At 34.3% G+C, this 22,090-nt stretch overlaps 2 protein-coding genes across 3 annotated transcripts in view; both read left to right on the forward strand.

Moving 5' to 3' along the window:
* The window catches only part of LOC148305634 (sodium/potassium-transporting ATPase subunit beta-2-like), a 63,165-nt gene extending 59,112 nt beyond the window's left edge, over positions 1-4,053 (forward strand). For both annotated transcript variants that reach the window (XM_088266391.1, XM_088266392.1), the window contains 2 exons: positions 22-190; positions 1,883-4,053. In XM_088266391.1, coding sequence (XP_088122517.1) covers positions 22-190; positions 1,883-1,986 — 273 coding nt within the window. In that variant the 3' untranslated portion in view covers positions 1,987-4,053. The remainder of the gene's footprint in view (positions 1-21; positions 191-1,882) is intronic.
* Positions 4,054-7,733: 3,680 nt separating this feature from the next.
* On the forward strand, positions 7,734-20,760 carry LOC148305635 (lysosome-associated membrane glycoprotein 1-like). Its single transcript, XM_088266389.1, has 5 exons — positions 7,734-7,897; positions 14,623-14,964; positions 16,273-16,503; positions 17,377-17,565; positions 19,085-20,760. Exons 1-5 carry the CDS (start codon positions 7,840-7,842, stop codon positions 19,225-19,227), a joined length of 963 nt encoding a protein of 320 aa, XP_088122515.1. The 5' UTR covers positions 7,734-7,839; the 3' UTR covers positions 19,228-20,760.
* Positions 20,761-22,090: the final 1,330 nt, after the last annotated feature.

Here is a 22,090-nt window from a genome sequence, read left to right on the forward strand (position 1 = left end):
TGGATTTTGTGTCCTTTGCAGGCGGATACGGTGTGGGTGACGTGCGAGGGAGAAAACCCGGCCGATATAGAGAACATCGGCCCCATCCAGTACATTCCCCGGCGCGGTTTCCCCGGGTTCTATTTCCCGTTCATGAACACTGACGGCTACCTCAGTCCGCTGGTGGCCGTCTACTTCGAGCACCCCAAACGTAAGAAATCACGATATTTTTTTATACTTAAACCTACTCGAGAAAATCATTATCACATTGGGATGGCCTGTTAAGGCACCGAGTGGCAGGCTTCCGGGAGTGACTGATGAAGAGCTCCAACCTCATCATAAAGCGGCTTGTGGAGCACAGATGGAGGCTAGACATGTGATGGCACTGGAGCACAGTGCCGTGTTTGCCAGCGAGATGATTGATCTTCATCTACTACATCTCTCCAAAAAAAAAAACTTTATTTTTAATTGTTTTTTCTTTCGCGGTTTCTTTTCTTAATTTTTTATTTCTTTATTATTGTAATTTTAATTTCATTTAAAAAAAAAAGTAAAACATATATGGCTGACTAAGTATTGCACCCACAAGTCAAGCTGGAATAAAGAGTTATTATTATTATTATTATTATTATCAATCATCTCAGGATTTCATAATTTTTCAGGAATTTCGGTGCATTTATTTTTTATGTTGGTAAAGTTTGAGTATATTTATAATTACTCTGAACATCTCCAAACAATCACAGACTGATTGTCGATACTAGAGTAACCGTTCGCTCTGTTTTCTGAAACAATGGGAAAGATATCATAAAAGCACGTTGGAACATTATTTCACCACTACCTATAATTTCGTATTGCATATAATAATAATATATACCATCATATTAATTTCTCTTACCTGTAATTTTACCTCTTACAGTTTTTTTCGAAACATTAAGAATTTTAAATAATCTTTGATTTTCAGTCATTTTAATCTCGCGGAAAGCGTGAAAACAATATTTGTGATAGGATATTTACGAGATGTTCCTGAGGGCAGAAATTGGGTACATGTTTTCAATGAATTTTCCCTTAAATAAAGTCTGTAAATAGCGACCTGCGGTCCACCATTGTTTGACACATAACCTCCCCGTGTCGGCCATCTTGTCCCGCGCGCATGCGCACCCACTAACCCACTGGCCGTAGCAGCACGTGACTCGGGTGGATATTGATTGCCGCCTCCCGGCGCTGCCGCCATGTCCCAGCGTCTGCATACTAAACTTATCGCCCGCTAGGCCAGAATTAGGAGGAACGTTTCGTGGCTGATTATGCTAATTAAATACAAAGTAGGTACTCTGCCAGATGGAAAAAGGATTTACTGAAAAAATCCCCTACTCTGAGGAAATCCATTTATAATGTTTTCAGACATGATCGCTTTATTTGCAGCTGATGAAGGGGATTTTATATGTGTATAATTGAATTGTCCTTTTATTGAGAGAATGAGGTATTTTCATTACTAATCCTAAATTATTTGCCTACGCTAATGAAATAAACAGAAACTGTGAATTCATTTCATTAAATAATTTATTTTTCTCAATGAGAAAAAGTTTTATTATAGTTTTTATTATATTAGGAAACAAAATGAAAAATTATTTCAACACCTAGTAAGCGTCGTTTCAAAAGAAAATTTATTGAAACATTTTCTCTGTGATCAGTTTTTTTCCCATTCACATTTTGATGTAAAATGTTCGTTTCATTTCAAACTCAATCATATTTCCTTTAACGAATCTCACTTTTTTCCCCCATGCACTACTTTACCGATTGCTTTACTAGGTTTTGTTAAATTTGAAGTTTATTCATATTCACAAAGAAATGTCTGTGATGGAGATGTCTCATAGTGCCGTGGGCCCAACTCACACTACTCTCGTTGCAGGTGGGGTGCTCATCAACATCGAGTGCAAGGCGTGGGCCAAGAACATCCACCACGACCGCCACGACCGGCGCGGCTCCGTGCACTTCGAGCTGATGGTGGACTAGGGCTCCGGCCGCGGCACGTCGCTCCGGCGCGGGCGGCCAGTTTTCAGTTCTGCCAATTGGAGACTTTGTTTAGTTTTGTTCCCGTTACTCGATACACCGTACTCACACTGCCTAGCAGAGCGCAGAGCGCGGGGCGCCGGAGCAGCGGCGCCCGCGGGACTCGCCGTTCTCGCCTTTCGTTCATCCGAATACCGATACCGATTAACGTGCTTGTACAAACGTGTTCATGTGGAGTGAGTCGTGCGTGAGTGCGTGACAGAGTGCGAGAGTGCGAGAGTGCAAGGACGAGCGAGTGTGTCATTCATCCTTATCTTATGTCTTATTACGTACTTGCGGGGGTAGGCAGTGCCGCTTTGTTAGTTCGCTCGAGGGGTGACACTCGACCGATAATATGTTTAATGCGATGTTTGTCCGTTTCGTTGTTACTCGTACCGATATTCCTACTCACCTGCTTGGCGAATTAACGCGGAGACTATCGCGGGGCTATGCACAATGATCGGGCGGGGTTGTGGCGCGTGTCGACCTTCATTTCGTTAGGCCTTTCTTTTAGTATATAATAATAAATAAATTATAATCGATTAAACGACGGAGGGTGCGGATACTAACGAAATATATAAAGATACCGATAATACAATAATCGATTCGGAACGCGGGAGCAGCTTCCTAACGCTTGGCGAGTAGGCGAACTTACTACTGGTGTCGGTTTTAGGTAATATCATAGATTCATATATTAATAAACAATTAATACATGATTTAATTATCGATAATTAATTAGTTGACATTAATAAGAGTAATCACTAGCTAATTTTAAATGAATATTCAAATTCTGCCCTGCCACTTGTTAGTTTCTCTAGCTCTTTACGAGTTTAATCAGGCGGTACAGTTCGCTTCGCTACTACCTGCTAACTCTTGGGCGGTGGCGGGTGCGGCTGCGGCAGCGGTCGCGCTGCGGTCGCGCTGCGGTCGCGCTGCGGTCGCGCTGCGGTCGCGCTGCGGTCGCGCTGCGGTCGCGCTGCGGCTGCGGCTACCGACGCGCCGCGACCACCGGCGCCGCCGCCGCCCCAAACTCTTGTGATAGGGGAGAGTGTGTTAACCGATTTGTATTTCTGTTATTTACGAATGAAACTTACGTTGTGTAAATAAGATTTCGTTGTTCAAAATAAAATATAATAATAGAGAGATTTGCAAAGTCAATGTGAATTGTATTGTTTTATATAGTGATAATGTCTCGGTGTGTGCCCGCCGCGGGTGTCGCGTGTTGGGTGTCGGGCTGCGGGCCGCGAGCGGCGGGCCCCCGCGGAGCGCGCTCCGGAGGGCCGGGCCCCCGAGGCCCGGGCGCGGGGCCCGAGGCGGGCTGTCGCGGACCGCACTACATGTTAAGCACTGTTACGCTAGTTTTAAACGCAGAAAGAGATACCTATCCATTAATAAATTAATGAAATTGTTATAAATAGTTAGTATGTACGTACTTAAGTGTTATCTGTACTCCATATAGTTTAGACATACTTTTAGGGAACTATCCACCAAAACTAACATTGTAAATTAATTGAATATTTCACAATAAACATTGATTTTGACGCTGAAATAACAATTAGCGAGTTTAGTGGCGATCCGCCGCGCGCGTGCCGGCGCGTGTCCGCGTGCCCGCGTCGCGCGGTGCGCGCTCGCAGCCGCGCGCGCGCCGGTCGAGCCGCGAGCGCGCCCTCTTCGTGTCTGTTAGTCTGTCAATGAGTATTATCACCTTAACATTACGTACTGTACTATTATTGAATAACGATCATTTCCGCATTCCGGTATTGTCTCTCGTCACCTCCACCGTTGGAGATACTTGCCGTTCATCGGTCGACCGCAGGACACAGCTCACAATACACATTTACCTAATTGTATCTCGTTACCACTTTGGTTAAGTACTAAGTTGATAGGTGTCGATAGAGTGCGGGCTAAGGGCCGCACCACACACTGCATGCAAGGAGTGAACTAATCATTTCAACTATTTCATTTATGCTTAATGTAAACATTTTTAAAAGAAATTAATAAAACATCCATAGTGGTTATAAAATAATAAAATTATGCTGTGTTTTCTTTATCTACCCTTCTTCTCAATACCATTATACTAAGATGTGCCTCCGACCTACCAAACGAGAACTCGTCTGCTGATACTGATATTTCATATAATATTGCAGTCAATGGAAATAAAACCAGTTAAAAAGGCATAAGTACCTTCATATAATTGACTGCTGCTGATTGAAATGACTGTTATGTTTTGTAATAATACACTTATTAAAAAAACACACACACAATTTAGCCCATTCTCAGTCATAAGTCTTCAAGTTTAAATGTTTTTTCCTTGATATGATAATGAAGTTGAAGTAACAAAAAATTCCGGTTATTTTTTATCTCGGTAAAGTCAAGTCATATGAAAATGACATCTGAGGGCAAATTTATGTATCTATTTTAACATTGAAAAAAAAACTTGTGACTCAAAATGATGTAATTCAATTGGGGAACAAACAATTTTAAAAATAATTCCAATAATCGTCACAGTGAAGAAATAAATTAAGGATCAGTAAGTACCTATGAAATCAAGGTGGAAATATAATTTTATTTGTAAAAAGGGAACATTACGATAAGCAAAACATTTTGTATGTATTAGGTACTTGATAAAACAAACAAAAAATACGAATGTGCAGAAAAATGAAGTATGATAGATGTTCTAATGGTTATACATATAAGGTAAAAATGCAAGTCTAAGATAACGCTCACTCCTTTCAAGAACGTCATAAATCAAAAAACTTGATTTTTCAGGAGAACGTTTTTAAAGTGTAAAAATATAATACAATGTTAAAATAAATATCAATGTTAAAATAAATAGTATTAAAAATAAATATCAAGCTACTTACTGAACTTTTTACTTTGCAACAGATCTTTTTAGGTAAAACCTGGAGGTTATTTCTCCATTTGAAAAATATTAAGTATATTTAAAAAAATAATTAAACAATACCTTTTCTTCAAAATGCAAAAACATCACTTTCTGCCCTGTAGCGGGTAAATATCAAGTTAAAAATATGCCTCTTTTGCTGGGATATAGTACATTTTCTTAGCATTTCGAAAACATGCACAACTGAAAATTGACGATTTTTGATTTATGACGTTCTTGAAAGGAGTAAGCGATAAGAATCATCGATATATTTTTTAAAGTTGTGTTGTATGGTGTATATACATGCGGAACGAATGAGTGAAGAAAAAAACGATCAAACGAATTTATGATATATTTCTAAAGACCAATGCGCAATGTACTCGTAGTTGGAAAAAAACATTGCACCAGGAAAAAATTGAAGAAAACTATGAATGCTTTGTAAATGCAAGTGTGCTGTTTTTTAAATGAGAAAGTTTTTGAGTAAAAAAAATAACGTTACTTTCCGCAAGTTTCAAAGAATCTGCGCCTATTGTTAGGCAATTAGGATTGCATTCGCTAGTAAAAAAAATAAAACGAATTTATGTATTTATAATTAGCTGACCACGAGATAGTGTGACTTAGTCTACTTAAATGGAAAAGAAAGAAAAAGTATGTAAAACACGCTCCTTTCTCAAATGTAAAATTCTGTCAAAAAATTAAAGTAATCGGTAACAAACTAATATTAATATTACCATTTTTGTAAATAATTCTTGTAAGGAATATAATTTGTTCCTTGGCAGGAGGGACTATTGCCATGAATCAATATCTTCCAAGTAACCAAAAACAGATTGGTAAGAGTGGTAAGGTTTGTACCTTATGTGGCAGATGTTGTACATGTGTACCTGCTTATATAAGCGAGAAGAAGAAGAAAACATAAGAAGTTAAGTACGAATGATTAAATAATTATAATTTAGTATCTTGATGGTACTGAGAATTGATGAAAACAAGGAAGATACAATGATTAAAATCGGTTAAGGAGTAATGGGGGGAGAGGGAGAGGATCCAAGGAAGTGATGAAATGATGGACATTTAGGGTTCCAAAAATAAATTATAATATTTCAGACGTGTCTTGAAGGTCTTATAAGAGATGATGGACTTTTCACGTGTATAGGTAATTTATTCCATAGTCTTGCAGCATAGTCAGGAAAAGCATAACTCAAGAATTATGTCAAAGAATGGAAAGTATTCTAGAGTGTGGGAATTTTCTTTTTTCACATTTTCATAAAAATATGAATTTATATACACATATATGTGTGTGTATGTATGTGTGTGTGTGTATTAAGAATAAAGGCAGCATTGAAATACGTTTTTTATAAATAAAAATAAGGTTATTGTAGGTATTTGAAGGTGGATGAAATCCTTAAAAAAAATGTGGATCCAAGTTTTCACGTTAGATCCGCGCGCTCGCCTGTGAGCGCGTTCACTTGGCGTTATGTCCGCGCTTGATCACCCAAAAAAAATCTGAGACGCGTTTACATATTTCAATGGCATACATGATGTTATGTGGGTTCCCTTCTTTCTATACAATTTCAAATGAATTGTTTTCGGATTCATTAGGTAAATGAACAATATTTGAACCGACTTTTGTTCTTTTGAAGGAAAAAATCATCAAAACCTTAGCAATAAAAAGTATGAACGAAGTTTAAAAAATATATATTATGGAAGAATGTGATCCCAATGGAGAACGCATATCTCAAGTGCGTATGGCGATCCAAAATAGTACTTCATGTTACAGAACTCTCTATGAAGAAAAGAAAAGAAACAGTAAAATACTAGTTAACTATTGACAAGTTTATAGGAAAATATAATTTTTATTCAATATGTACCTACTTAGTAATTTTTGATAAAAACAAATTTTAAAGTACAATTTTTTGAGTTTTTTTTTATTATTTTTTTACATCCCTCTACTTTCGAACATTTAACTTTCGCACACATTCTCGGGAACCAATCATGTGCGAAAGTTGAGGTTCGCCTGTACCATGTTTTCGCCTCTACCATACAGAAAATTAGGTATCATTTTCCTAATTTTTAATACTAATATTATTGATATAAAGCATTAAGCTTCTAATGTTAACATGTTTTTTTTTCATGCCAGAATTGCATATTTGGAGCCTATTTTATCTATCTTTTTATCATATTAAAATTGTGTTTTATAATAAATAATCAAGAGAGAACAAAAACGTTGTTTCAAAATTACGAGTACATTATTAAAATGCAATAAAAAATTCGTTTGGACCAATTTTCTTTAAAAATAAAACCGAGTGTGAAGTGGTTAAGAAAAACTTGAAAAACTTTGGCACTTTACACTTTGGCGCCAAGGAGACCACAGTCACTGGTAACTGTCATTGATTCTAAATGCGCGCGCACCTAGCAGATTTTGTTTGAACTTTGACATAAAATTTTCCATTGACCCAAATAATCTAGTTTGACTTGAGAATATGGGATTTATTTCAGTTGGCTATACATTTTTTCAAGAATTTAATATTTAAATTCTAACAGTGAAATTATTTTTTTTAAAATAAATATTTACGTAATCGTTACGTATAATAAAATTACGCCCTCAAACATTATTGATGTATATTTTTTATAAATGCCGCCATTATTTTATTCACGCCAAGTTGGTACACCGCTTCACTATTTTCTGTCAGTCATCTGTTTTGTCGGTGCATTTATCTATCTGACCCTTTTACTCTTCCGATTTATTTGGGTGTTAAAAAGAGAAGAAATATATCGCCATATTGGATTTGCGTTTACGACTGTTGACCTGTGGAGTTCTTCAGGTTCCTTTCCTGTCTCTTCTGTTATCACACTTCGCGGAGTTGCTGGATTTGGATAGTGATCGGAGTATCTACGCCGCAATTTAACATAGTTTAGAAATAACATTTTATAAAACAATCATGGTGCAAATGAAAGTAGCTATTTTTTCCGCTGTCGTATTACTTACATCACTCTGTGGTAAGTACAATAAGCATTCCGTAAAAATAATTGTTCGCCGTCACCGATTTATAGGCATTTTGATATCTTCCCGTGATGCTGTAGCAATTTTTATTTTGTTAAGTATAGGCTTAATTGTTCCACTCCCCCCGTAATACGGGTATTACATGCCGGATAATAATATTTTTCCTTTATTCTATGATAGGAATTTCAAACATATTTGATTCAATAGGCGATAGACATAATCTAAACATTTTGTTATGGCATAATCTCACTTTTTATGTAGGTAATTTTGTATGTTCGAGAAAAAATCTGCAATGTCGTAATGCCGTTTGCCTCGCATGCTATTTATTGCTCCAAAGTTCGCGAAGGATTTTGTTTACCGATTCCTAGAAATTCGTCTTGTAATGTAAGTGTTTATGAAAATAATTCCTGCCGTCAATAACGCAGAATTCAGTATCTATGCAGCCATAATTTAACTAGTTTTTGCAACAATACTGTTCGTATGGTATGAGTAATAATATGTATTGATGCGGACGACTACATTTATACGGTATACCTACGCTTATATTATCATTTCCTGCATTTTTTTATTATCTCTGTGTGACAAATATGTTCATTTCATTTTTGATTTACGAGTTATCCTTGAAATAATCTACCTTAAGGTTTTCTTGCCCTGCAAGTAATGCTTTGTCTGTTCCTATTAACATCTGTAGAGGTACCTACATAGTTACTTACCAATCCTGTTTAATATGTTTTTATTCAATACAATATGTTTTAAATTTTAATTAATAAATTGACTCCGACTTATAGTCTTAATAATATTTAATGTTTAAGGCAACCGTTTTGTCAGGGCATTTTCAAACTTATGTCTCATGTTTCTATCCATATGTGTTGATGATAAAATTATATTTTACATTATCACAAAATTTATACAGTGGAATCTCAAATAATATTTATATTATTCGAGATAATATTAATATTATTATTATTATAGTATTCGTAGATGAAAATTATATTAAAAAGTCAATTCAAGCAAAAAATGTTTGCTTTGAAAATGGATTTTCTTTCTGTTCCAGCGGAACTTATTCTGCAAATAAATTTATGGGACTGTTTCAGTTCAGACTAGTTTCAGGTGTCTTGTATATTCAGACTAGTTTCAGGTGTCTTGTATATTGTTAGGAAGATTCAAAGATGCAAAGGTTCAACTATCTGAATTTGTTAATATCACATTTAAAATTGTGGGCTCACATAACCCCAGATAAAGCACGAATTTGAAAATTATCACAAATTGTCAACAAAAAATGACACATTTTATGTGTATCACTATCGGCACAACTATTATTCACATGTGGTGTTAACACATTCATTTGAGATTACATTTTAGATATAAAAAAAAAAAACATTCCAAAACTTTTAAAACATATGCAAATGAGTAATCATTTGTATGAGTGTTTGCCACATTGAGATGTTAATAATATTCATGCTTAATGAATCATATTTCGTTTTATAATTTTTCAGCTTATTGTTTTTTTACTGTCTGTAAATTATTGCTCATGTAAAACAGTAGGTAAATATTGAAAAATGTCTTATGTAGGTAGATGTTTATTTCTTATATTATCACTTTAATCACTTAATCGTTTTTTTCACAAAGACAGAACAAAAAATACCAGGTTATTTAATTTTTATAAATTTAAAAGTAGTCCTGTTCAAAAAAAAAAAAAAGGCAAATAATTAAAAAAAAAACTTAACCAGGTTTTAAAAAAAAGGAGTCTTACTGTAATAATAATAATAAAACAATAAAAAAAATAAGAGTGGAAAGATAAAATTTGCTGATTTATTGAAGAATTTCCGAGAAATTTCTATAAAAAGTGGCAGCTGGCGAACTCAGTTAAGTTTTTATCGTATGCAGTAACGCAAACATGTCAAAACATGCGAGCAGTGCTCGGTTGGCACGATACGATACATGCGCCGTCCACAAACGCTGCTCATCCAAAAAAAGCATTAAGTATTTATTGACTTGGCGTTTAATTTTTAGAACTCCATTTTAATTTATGTATTAATTTTAAATCAAACACAGATTTTTTGAGTCTACTAAGTTGTATTTTATTAACAAAAAAACACATAAAAAATTATATTGTGACAATTGTTTCGCCTTGTTAGGGCATTATCAAACGAATGTTTTTAATGCCCATTCGACGACATTCGTACGATAATGCCCTAACAAGGCGAAACAATTGTCACAATATAATTTTTTATGTGTTTTTTGTTAATAAAATACAACTTAGTAGACTCAAAAAATCTGTGTTTGATTTAAAATTAATACATAAAGCATTAAGTTGTTAATCCGTATGTCCGACTTCATCTGGGCCTACTAGAGTTAAACAAATTAACTCTTATTGAATCAAGCGGAATTTACTTATTCCAAAAATACACTTCATACTGTTCCATATGTATATAACAACACAACATAGTGTATTTTTGGTATTGTTTAATTCCGCTTTATGGTTAAATTTATCACGGTTTTACACCACCCGGTGTAAAACCGTACTAAATTTAACCATACGTAAACTCAGATAGGCTACTACAGATTAAGCCGACAATATATATCGACCGCCCCTACGTAAAGTATCCCCTACAAATCTGTTACATTGCAGGAGAGAGCTTAGAAGATTTTTTGAACATATTTCTTTTTATTAATTAACGGTTTTATCTGAAATTCTAAACTAGTATTACACATTCAAAAACACGATAAAGTAATGTATTAAATCATTTAAAAACTTTATGCTTTGTCAAAATTAAGTAGTAAGCGTTTTAGGAGTTCAGTTCATTTCGAAAATTCGATGTAGATAGCGTCTCATACGCCTGAAAACTAGGCGTAATTTATTTTATATATATTTTTTGTTTGTTTATATTTATAGATAACGGTCAGTTGATAACGTACACCAAATATCTCAAAATTGCTAAAAATGTAGTTAGAGCACTTTACGTAGGGCACGTCGATATTATCATACAGTAATATTGTATCGTAGTAAATATGTACAGTGCATATTTTTGTTATTGTTGTTGTTGTTTTTTTTAAAGTTGAGGTACCTGTGTATTATTGCAACAATAAATTTTGCTGAGTTAAATTTATGCGAAAAATAATCCACAAAAAATATGGACAAAAAGCTGTTGGATTTTCCTGCCGTACAAGGACAAATTAACTATTATTATGATGATTAAAGTTTATACAGAAACTGAAAAAAAATCAGAGTCATGTTTGTGGTTAAATGTCTTCTAATAGAGCTTGTCTCGGATATTAATCATATTGATAATCCCTGCATGAATTATACATACATATCGCTCACTCCTTTCAAGAACGTCATAAATCAAAAAACTTGATTTTTCAGGAGAACGTTTTTAATGTTTAAAAATAGAATAAAATGTATTAAAAATAAATATCAAGCCACTTGTTGAACTTTTTACTGTGCAACAGATCTTTTTAGGTAAAACATGAAGGTTTTTTTCTCCATTTGAAAAATTATTAGTATATTTAAAAAAATAATTAAACAATACCTTTTGTTCAAAATGCAAAAACGACACTTTCTGCCCTGTAGCGGGTAAATATTAAGTTAAAAATATGCCGCTTTTGCTGGGATATAGTGCATTTTCTAGGCATTCCGAAAACATGCACAACTGAAAAGTGACGATTTTTGATTTATGACGTTGTTGAAAGGAGCGAGCGATATGTACATTAAATTATGTTTTTGGTAGATAATTTAATTTACATAGGAGATATCAATATTTGTCAAGAAATATATAAATATACACATCTTGAAGCAGTCGGAGTCAACTGATTATCTCTAACCCAGTTGGGCATTTCGTAGATTTGACATAGAAATCCCATTCCGCATATACGGAACCCAACTTGCAGTCCAGGTCTGTCATGGTGTTGACTCCAGTGTTGCTGTCCGGCATCTGCGCATACAACAGCTCCTAGCTGTCACCCCCCTTACCTTATTTGCACGGGTGTTGCCTTGTCTCGTGTTTGCTCGGCAACAAATTATTCCCCCAATAAATTACCTGCCAAATCATCTAGTTGACACTGCAAATGTAACTTACTAACTACTAACTAACCATCACGCCGCTTCCCCGCAGGGGTAGGCAGAGAGAATCGAACGCCACACCACTCTGTCTTTGCAAACATTCTTTGCCTCTTCTACATTCATGCATCTCCTCATACACACCCGACGATTATTACGACTCCTAACCCGGCCGCTTTCAAGTATTTGACATACCTGATTGTGCCAAGTAACTTACACTTTGTGTTAATAAGTATTTCATTTAATTTAAAATAATAAACGCCACATACATAAATATTATGGTAACTATCTGGTATCTGACTTTATTGACCAGATTATTATTTGAAATTCGGTAAAAACTGGATAAACTGTAAAAAAATCTAATGCATTATTACTTTTTTATTGATAGATCCAGTATATCTTGGATATGTTGTTATTTTACGCATAAATAATATATATTTTTCATTAACAGCTTGTAGTATTTTAAATCATGCAGTTAGTAATTGATTATATACAACAACAAAAAGTAACCCGTTGAAACAGTCAAATTAAATAGCAATTATTTACTTGAGAAACAGATTTTATTATTATTATTATTTTTTTAAAGAGAAATATTTGTGTTTTTTTATTATCTACACAAATATTCAAATTTCATACTATTTCAATGAGCCTAAGCAGCTAATTATTAGAAATAGGTATCTAATTGCGGTAGAGGGGTTCGAACCGAGAAACTCTGACTTAAGAGTCTGCGACACTAACCATGGGACCACACTGTATCGAATAATATCTATTTAAAATAGATATTATTTTTGCAACAATGCAAACTCAGTTTGTACATATTGTGACTAATTTTTTTATCAGTGGTTTACACATAATCAATCACGTGTTGTCACGATTGACCTTATTGTCAATCTGAAAATTGCTACTAAAAATATTTAACCATAATTCGCCCCTCAAGAAATTTATTAGTTTACCAAACTGATTAAACACGTTTTCGGCGGGACACGGCATTTGCCGTTTTTCGCGGACTGTCGGTCAACTGCGGGACAATCAGCGTGAAATAAAACGCGTTGAAGGGAAATCTGCTACCTGGGTGCTAGGCGACAGTCTGTTGACGTTATTTGAGATGCCTTGTCCGGATTGGCTAGTGTGTCGCTTGTAAAGGCATCGCCAGAAATCTAGAGTTTTTATGCGATCTCAATCTTTAGTTTAGTTTGAGTCATTTCACATATTAGACTATTTTTCATACTGCTCACACTGTTTTGTTTACTGTTTGGTATTTTATTATTTGAATGTATTAGCATTGTATAGGAAATGATACCTCGGAGGGGAAGACTATTTTTAGAGTTTACAATGCTTCTAAAATTGTGAAATACGGAATACTTAGTTATAAATTATGATTATAATTTATTTTTGATGATCAAATGTCATATATGATTTCTTTGAAAATTTCAATAGAAAATATTATTTGGTTTAGAAATTGTGTAAATTTTAAGAAAGCGAAATATTTTTGCACTAATCGCGAAAAACGTTCGCTATAGGCTAGAGTCTATTGTTCGAAGCGCCTTCGACTACAATGTGTTAATATAGATATATTTTTCATTGTGCTACATTTCAGTCTTTATAACTATATGTGTACCAACTCAAAAGTTTGACCTAGCAATTATTATATCAAAAAAGAATAAAAAAACATTGCAACTAATGTTATGCTATGCCATTTGCCCTGCATCATTTTATGAAATAGTGTTTTGTTTGGACGTCTAATCTCTTTTTCGGACCATTAAATATCTGCTTTTCTAGTTGTCTGCTTGTCCAGGACTGGCTCGATTTTAGTTAAAGATGATTTAAACATACTTTGAAATATTTTATTAAGTTGTTTAAAATATTAACACATTTACAACTAAACTTGACTGCCAACCGTAAACGACTAAACGCCGATTAGTATTTTTTTTCTACCCTACGTACAGGAAATAACTCTCACAATTTTGTAAATTATTATATTGATTTCAAATTAAAACTATTTAAAAAGGATATTTACTATGATTTTATTTTTAATAGTGGTACTATACATTTTCCCCGCAAAATTACAAATGAAATTTGCTTTGTATATTCTTTGGTTTGCGATCCATGAAAGCACATGTGTATTCAACAAGGACTTGTGTGTATATTGTTTACAAACATTAGTGTCTACAAGTAAAATTTTGATAAATAATAGCGGATATTTTTATTTTTTAATCGATATAGTGATTTATGCATTGCGAGAATTATTTCCATTATGTAGAGTAGAATAACCGAGGCAGTTGGCAGCGAAAAGCTGTCAAACGATTGGTACACAAATTATGAATATTTTTGTTTTTTTAAAGGAATAACCTGCAAAGCCTCTATTAGAGTCTTGTCTGCAGGTAGGGTAATAATAATACGGAAGGTAGATGTGAAAAATACATCACAAACACCCAGACCTACTGAAAATAAATCTTTCTTGAATTTATTTTGCGCTTGGCGGGAATCGAACCCGTGATGCCAGTTTAGCAGTCGACCGTCTACCCTACTGCGCCACGGCGCCTGTTTGAATTATCATTTTTTGTTGACGTTATTAGTACAAATTAGCTTGGTTTTTTTAGGTAAGTTTTCAAAAAAAAATTGTTGGTTAAATAAAGTGTTTTTTCAAAATGGTTTTTGCAGATGGCTCAGCAGCTGGAAACTGGAGCCCGAAAGAAAATGCGGATAAGAAAGTAGGGGATGCTTCCGCTCACATCCCAAAGAAACATGTTCCGTCTGAAGCGGACAACCGCACAAACAAGAACGTGACCACCACCGCTCCGCCGCCCCCTCCCCCGCCGACCACCACTCCGCCGCCCCCTCCCCCGCCGCCGACCACCACGCCCGCCCCCCCGGCGCCCACGCCCGCCCCTACCCCTCTCCCGCCCCCGTCCAAGGGCAAGTGGGCCTTCTGGGATGACCAGAACAGGACCTGCGTCATCGTACAGATGGCTCTGCAGTTCAACCTCACTTATCACACCAAAGGTAAGAGACAGAAGGATGAAAATAGACTGAATGCAGTCGAAATGCAATCTCTCAATCAAAACGATGTATGATAGATGTTCGAATGGTGAAATAAGGAAGGAATGCAAAGCTGAGAGAGGGTTATCGATAAAATTTAGAAAGGCGTGTTGAGATGTTTTGGACATGTGGAATGAATGAGTGGGAAAAAATGGTAAAAAAATTAATAGGGGAATGTATTTCAAGTCCTGTTTGGATCTTTTGTGTAAATGAAAATTGTGATTTTAATGTCATTAGAAAAACACACTTCATAACACATTGTTGTCGGTGGTTTTTTCATCAACCCCGACATTAAATATACTCGGACAGTCTGTTCCCCGATCTTCAATATACTAATCCGAAGTCACCGCAAACCGAATTCCGATCTGTAAAATGTTTTTTGGTGTCTCTCGCGCTCTTCCAAAAGTAAGTACAGTGAAACCTCTATCTATCGTTTTTAAAGGGACGTATTAAAATAAACTATGAATGCGGGAAAACAATGAATGCGGGATTAAAAGGTCAATACGCAAATAGATACGACCGAGTAAAGATACCGTCCTCCCAATCTGCATAACCATTCGTATGCTAAAATTCTAAGAAGTATACATGTTTCAGATGCAAATGTATTTATTTTAGAAAAATACAAACCTGAATAGAATTTAAAAAAATACTTTTGTTTTTTTACTGTTTTATTTTCGTAAGTCAATAGTATATTTTCGGCTTGGCAAATAGTATTTTTTCAGCATCGGTTATTGAATGTGCGTTGTAGAAAGTTTTCTTTCAAAGAGTGTGCACGCTTCTGGAAATGCAGGTACAGGCAGCGGCTCCATTTCATCAATATCGACCTCTCCTGCTATCGGTTACACAAGCTTTCGATAGTTTCTATACCATACTTTGCCGTTGAATGTAAGAAAATTGGAAATAATGTAAAAAAACACACAAAATGTATCAAATATGCAGCTTAATTTGAACGATAAATGCGGTAAATGGTGATAGAGAAACGATCGATGCGGTTTAGTTTAGTATGAAATTAAGTCGGGATAGAAGGAATAAACGACACATCCGGGAAAACGATTATTCGAGGAACGATAGATAGAGGTTTCACTGTAAATAAAACGCTTATAAGCGTCTCCCGCTTTCTACCAACAGTATGTAAAAGGCAAACAATGTGTTCATAGACATCGCAATTCTGTTTATCATATACAATATTTTTTTGTGTATTTTTTCTCTCATATAAAAATATGGTTCACATTTGAATATTAAAAAAAAATTAATAATGCATATTCCTTTCAGATTCCAAAATTTCCCGTGCCATGTTCGACTTGCCCGTTAACTCTACCAAGACTGCTGGAGGCAGTTGTGGTAATGAGACCCAGTACATCCTCCTCGTGTGGCCAGCCAGTTTCGGTCTGATGAACAATTTGACGCTCACCTTCGATAAGAACACTACCACTAACAAGTTCTCCCTCAAGTCCTTGGACATGGCCATCATTCAGGATGAAGCCGTCTTCCCGAACACCGACGGTAAGTTTTATTTTAGATTAATTATGTGATTTTTAACTGTCACTTCAAGATTAAAAGTTTGTATAATAGTTAGAACGAGGTAAAATGTGGCCATCTCCACATTGTATTAGTTCCAAACGTAAGAAGACAGTTTATCGAAATGTAAAGTCAAGCTGACTTGCGGCATTTATGACATTTCACTTAGCCTAGCCAACATTGGCCTATATAGAAAAAAATATATCCTGGAAAAGTTTCCATGCCAATTCATTGAATTATAATACTTTTTAACTTTGGGATTAAACGTGCTAACATCCTTATTGGCAGTTTGTAAATGCAGCTTTACCTATGACTTAGTTTAATTTGATTACAATAATTTATAACATATCTTTTCGAAAGCACAGAAAAGATAATTGAACCCTAAAAATTCCCCCAAATTATGATTATTATAAAAATATTACATAATGTTCAATAATTTCAATAAACATTCATTCTTTCTATTTCATCAACGGAAATATCAATTTATGTAATGGACAAATATTTTTATATATTTGACTACAATTTAATGCTTTATATTGTTATTTAACATAGTTTTAATGCCATTTTAAATTTAATTTTCAATCTACGTTTGTTTTTATTTTTCTATCATTGTATGTATTGATATTTTTTTGGTACCATTTTCATGTACTTGGTTTAAAATTAATGAAATGGAATGAAATCAATATTTATTTTGTATTCAAAAATCAATATTTATATTTTAAAGATATCAAAGTTCTTAGCATATCAAATGAATAGAGTGGAAATTTTTCAGTCAAATATCAGTTGTATGTAAAACATAGTGTAGGTATTAACAGATAGCAATTTGAATTGAAAGAATAATTTGTGGTGATATTACAGCCGCCAACAAGACTCTTAAGCTGTCTCACTCTGGAGACACATTCTCCACACCGATGACCATGAGCTACAGGTGCGTGAAGATGCAGGACATGATCCTGGAGTCCAGCGGTGACGGCAACTCCACCGTAGCGCTGGGAGACGTGCAGTTCCAGGCTTTCCACACTGAGAAGGGAACCACCTTCGGCAGTGGTAAGTTCACTACTTGGTAGTCTTCTTCTAACCCTTATCCGCACCCCAATGGTGCATAGGCACTGCATCATATAAATGGAGTGTTATCTTGATTGTTGACACATGAAAGAAATGTGATCAGCCCTCCGCTTCAGGTACCTTTACTTTTACTTATAACCAATGGCGCATAGGGCACTGCATGGAATTGACGTAGTGTTATCTTGATCATTACTTACATGAAGGCAAGGTGATCACTCTTGCGCTTCAGGAACCAGTCCAGGATAATGTTAAATAAATATTACAGTGTATAATCACTAATATTTATTTTCACCCTCCCTGGGAACCTGGGACCTCCAGCACGGTAGCTAAATACGCTGACCATTACACCACGGAGGCGGACCAGTCCAGAGTAATGTTGAATAAATATTAGAGTGAAAATATCACTTATATGTATTTATTTGACCCCCCTTGGGAATCGAAACCGGGATCTCCAGAACGGTGGCCAAGCGTGGTGACCATTACACTACGGAGGCAGTAGTTGGTAGTCTAGTGGATTTTACAGCCTTACCAGCAGAGTTTATCTCTTAATAATGAAATGTGAAACTTTTCCGCTTCTGGTTTGTAGTAACATGTGTCACAATTTGTGATAACCTCATGACATTCACATTTTAATTGTTTAACAGTTCGTAATATTCTCGGTAAGATATGACTATAAATGAGCATTTCATTTTAACAATCTTGTCATTAAAAAATACACATATTATTTTTGTTGCTAATTTAATACTATTATTTTTTTTTATAAAATTCTGTGTAATTATTTTTACTACAGTTTACAATACAAATCCAGTGAAATTTCTATTTACATTTTTTGACTGCTATTTCATTTTGTACACTTCATTATAAGCATGAATTAAATTTTGCATATTTAGAACCTTGATGCAACATGGAAATTTTTTGAATTATATATTTTTTCTCATACAAAAGTTATGCCATTAACCTGTGACATGCATGAGCATGCTCAGCAAATTTTCCATTAAAAGAATGGACTGCACTACTCGACACACTTTTTCATGTCTTTAATATTGAAAAAAAAAATTTTTTTCTCTTCAGTAAACTGTAATAATACCACGCCGTTTATGTAAATTATTGCAAACAAAAAAATTCTACACACTTTGTATCTGATGGATGTACAATTTGGTATAGAAATATTACCAAATAACACATCATTGTGTGATTTCAATGTCTCTTTTTCTTGATCCCTTGAAAAACATTCATCGAGTTATTCTTCCAACTTACATAGATAGTTTTACAGTTAAAAAAAAATGACTGCGTTGTAATAATGTAATATCTACCTCCAATACTGAAATATTTAATGTTTTAATTCAGAATCAACGTAAAATTACATTGACTCGGCGAAGTATTTTATGCACCATGAGAGAGAGAGAGAGAGAGACTGAGATGTATATTATGAACATATATAGTCATTGAAACATTAGTGTGAATATAAATAAATTTATTAAGATAATGTTGTTTCTTCCAGCCAATGATTGCGAGTATGTGGACGTCCCTGACATTGTTCCCATTGCCGTCGGCTGCGCCCTCGGAGGACTGGTCCTGATAGTCCTCATCGCTTACCTCGTAGGCAGACGTCGCTCCCGTGCCCAAGGATATCTGTCCATGTAGACACGACCTATCCCTACCCTGTCCCCTGAATCCTTGCGTGTTTCCAAATAATCCCTCAAAAACAATTGGCGTTAAACCTATCCTTACATTGGACTGTGCTAAACAGATAGTATCTCTAGTACTCTGTCCTTTGTTTGTATTTAAATGCGTGTATTTGATGTGAATAACGATTTGCATAAAGTATTGTGGTTAGCAATTTTTTGTTATGAAGCATCAATCCGCATGATTAATAAAAATTCTGTATTCATTTCTCCAATACCCGTTTTCCAAGTAGGCCGGTGTGTGTGTAATGCGCTCGTAAACAAGAAGTGTGATTTTTATTTTAATTATCTATATATTTTATTATTTTAGTTACAAAATTATGGTGACTATTAACTAGCCATATTAACAAATCTGACGTAAAATAATGTGAGATAACTTTTTAATGGAAATAGTAAGATCTTATTGTATCTTATATGTATAATTTTTATTTGTGCCGTTTTTGTTTTAGGAAAAAATACTATCATTTATTTAATTCAATCCAGTAATTATTATGGTATTTTTAATGTTTTTTTTTTATAAAAAAATTATATTGCTGTTTTGTATTGAATGAAATACGCACATCGACGGCAACATTGCGAGACAAGTGGTGATTGTAAAACTATGGCAGGAAGAAAATTATTATGTTTTTAAAAGGTAATACGATGCTTTACATGCTGGAGGAATGAGATAATGTGATGGAGATGCCATCTTTTATACCCTCCAAGCCCTTGTTCCAAGTCATACAATGGATTCGATGCATCCACACATGCTGTTGACCTAAGCAGGTATTGTGTTGAGTCACCGGACTGTTATTTTCGGGCATCACTGTACGAAGTTGCAATATTTTCGGTAAGTGCTGCCCCCACATGCATATGTACATACTTTTGAAGTATATATACATGAATGAAATCATATAACATCGGTTATATTGGTGAAAGTACATTTATGTTAAACAGATATGCGGTCATTTTGAAAATATTATTGCAATGTTGTCATCGATATGAATAATTTTATACTGAGATAAACCTTTTGAAAACATTTATTTATAATCCTTTTTCAATGTAGAACATTTGTCTCTGAATAAAGTAAATTTAGAGAACATAGGGAAAGCTTAGCCAACTTTTCTATAATACTTTGCTGAATGAAACAAGAATAGAATGTAAGGAAAACAAAGAAATTAAATTTCTCTACTTATATGTATTGCTATATTTTTATTCCATTCTAGCAAGTTTCGATGAGCTTTTGAAGTAAGTGAAGAACAAAAAAGTTTTATAAAAGTGCTAAAAGATATAAATATTACAAATACAATTAGTACATTGCATACAAATTTAAATCTCAATTTTGAAACAATGTACAAATAATTTTGTCAGTTTGTACTATATTGTTAGAAATTGAAATATTGGAAAGGCCACAAAGAAAAAATGGTCCATAATCCTAAATGAATGAAAAGACTTTATATGTGATTTGAATGTTGTAATTATTTAAATTTTACAAAATAAAAGTTTAAACACCGATGCTTATTCATAATTGACTTCCTCCCCCACAAACACGATGCATTCGCATTCGTCGCTCATTTACTTGGGGTAACATTTCTAGTAAAGGTCGTCTAATGAGTCATCCTGTTGACTTGGAAGCGTGGAACTCAAGTGAAAAAAGCAGTCGTAAACCCTTCGTTAAAAGTTGAACCGTGCTGGAGGTATTTTTCAACAAATTGGATATATTTTTTAATCTATAATCAAAGTTTACCTGTTTGGAAAATTTATAATTTTATTATATTAGGACAAAAATAGTGAATTCTCGGTAAAATTCTGTTATATTTGATGGAGTATAGATTTTCAATCCTGTTTTCGATCTCCGCGGGGGTTATACACAATATTACAGATTTTTCGCTTTAATATTTATTTAATATTGCCCTGGACTGGTCACCTGAGGTGCAGAGCTGATCACCTTTTATTCATGCATTTAACAAGACAACTGCTTATATACAATGCACCATTAGGCGCAGATAGGATTTAAAAAAAATGCACAACTTCAATTTTATGTTTATTCGTGTAGACACTAATAGATAATTTAGGAAGATGATAATTGAAACAAATTTTAATTCATTAAAAGTGTATTTATTTTTATGTACAATATTTTTTTCACCATGATCAATATTTATAAAAATAAACTGAAATCTTAAGTAAATTGACATTGTGCAATTACACAGTGAAATGGCTGAATTATTTCAATTGAATTTTAACAATATACATAAAACGTTATGTATCATTGCAGATGATAGATTTTCATTGCTGATAATATAATTATTGTGATCATCCGGGAAAAACAAATTATATACAATGTGAATATTATTTATTTTTACTTGTAAAGTCTACGATATCTGTAATGTCAATATTTGACCCAAACTAATATGACTTTAACTCTTCATAGTTCCCAACATATTTTGAATTATTATGACTTTAGAGCTGATGATAATAATAGTGAATTTGCGGTATAATTTGAACCTGTTGGAGTCTCCAGCTCGATGGTTTTGGTTATATTTCTATGGTTGATATTGTCAACTGAGAGCTTAGACCCAATACCACTGTGAAAGGTCCATGGAATCTTTTTGCCGTTAAATACTGTCACAAAGAAGTAGCTCTTAAAATAAATAATTATAAAATAATCACTAAATATAAAGTTATAATTTGGCACATGTCATGAAATTAATAATCACAATAGAAAATAAATAAATAAATTTACTTATACACAGTATAAATCTTCCGTAATGTACACACTTGATTCACCGCTAAACTTATTAAGTATATAAATATGCTTTACTACAAGTCAGTACTAACATTAT

The sequence above is a fragment of the Brachycentrus maculatus genome, unplaced genomic scaffold, assembly GCF_059751285.1.
Source record: "Brachycentrus maculatus isolate JH-2025_06_01 unplaced genomic scaffold, ASM5975128v1 h1tg000267l, whole genome shotgun sequence".
NCBI lineage: Eukaryota > Metazoa > Arthropoda > Insecta > Trichoptera > Brachycentridae > Brachycentrus > Brachycentrus maculatus.

Coding starts and splice junctions, on each gene's coding strand:
- LOC148305635 (XM_088266389.1), top strand. CDS start 7,840: ATGGTGCAAATGAAAGTAGCTATTTTTTCCGCTGTCGTATTACTTACA. Junction 14,965..16,272: donor CCTCACTTATCACACCAAAG/GTAAGAGACAGA, acceptor TATTCCTTTCAG/ATTCCAAAATTTCCCGTGCC. Junction 16,504..17,376: donor CGTCTTCCCGAACACCGACG/GTAAGTTTTATT, acceptor GTGATATTACAG/CCGCCAACAAGACTCTTAAG.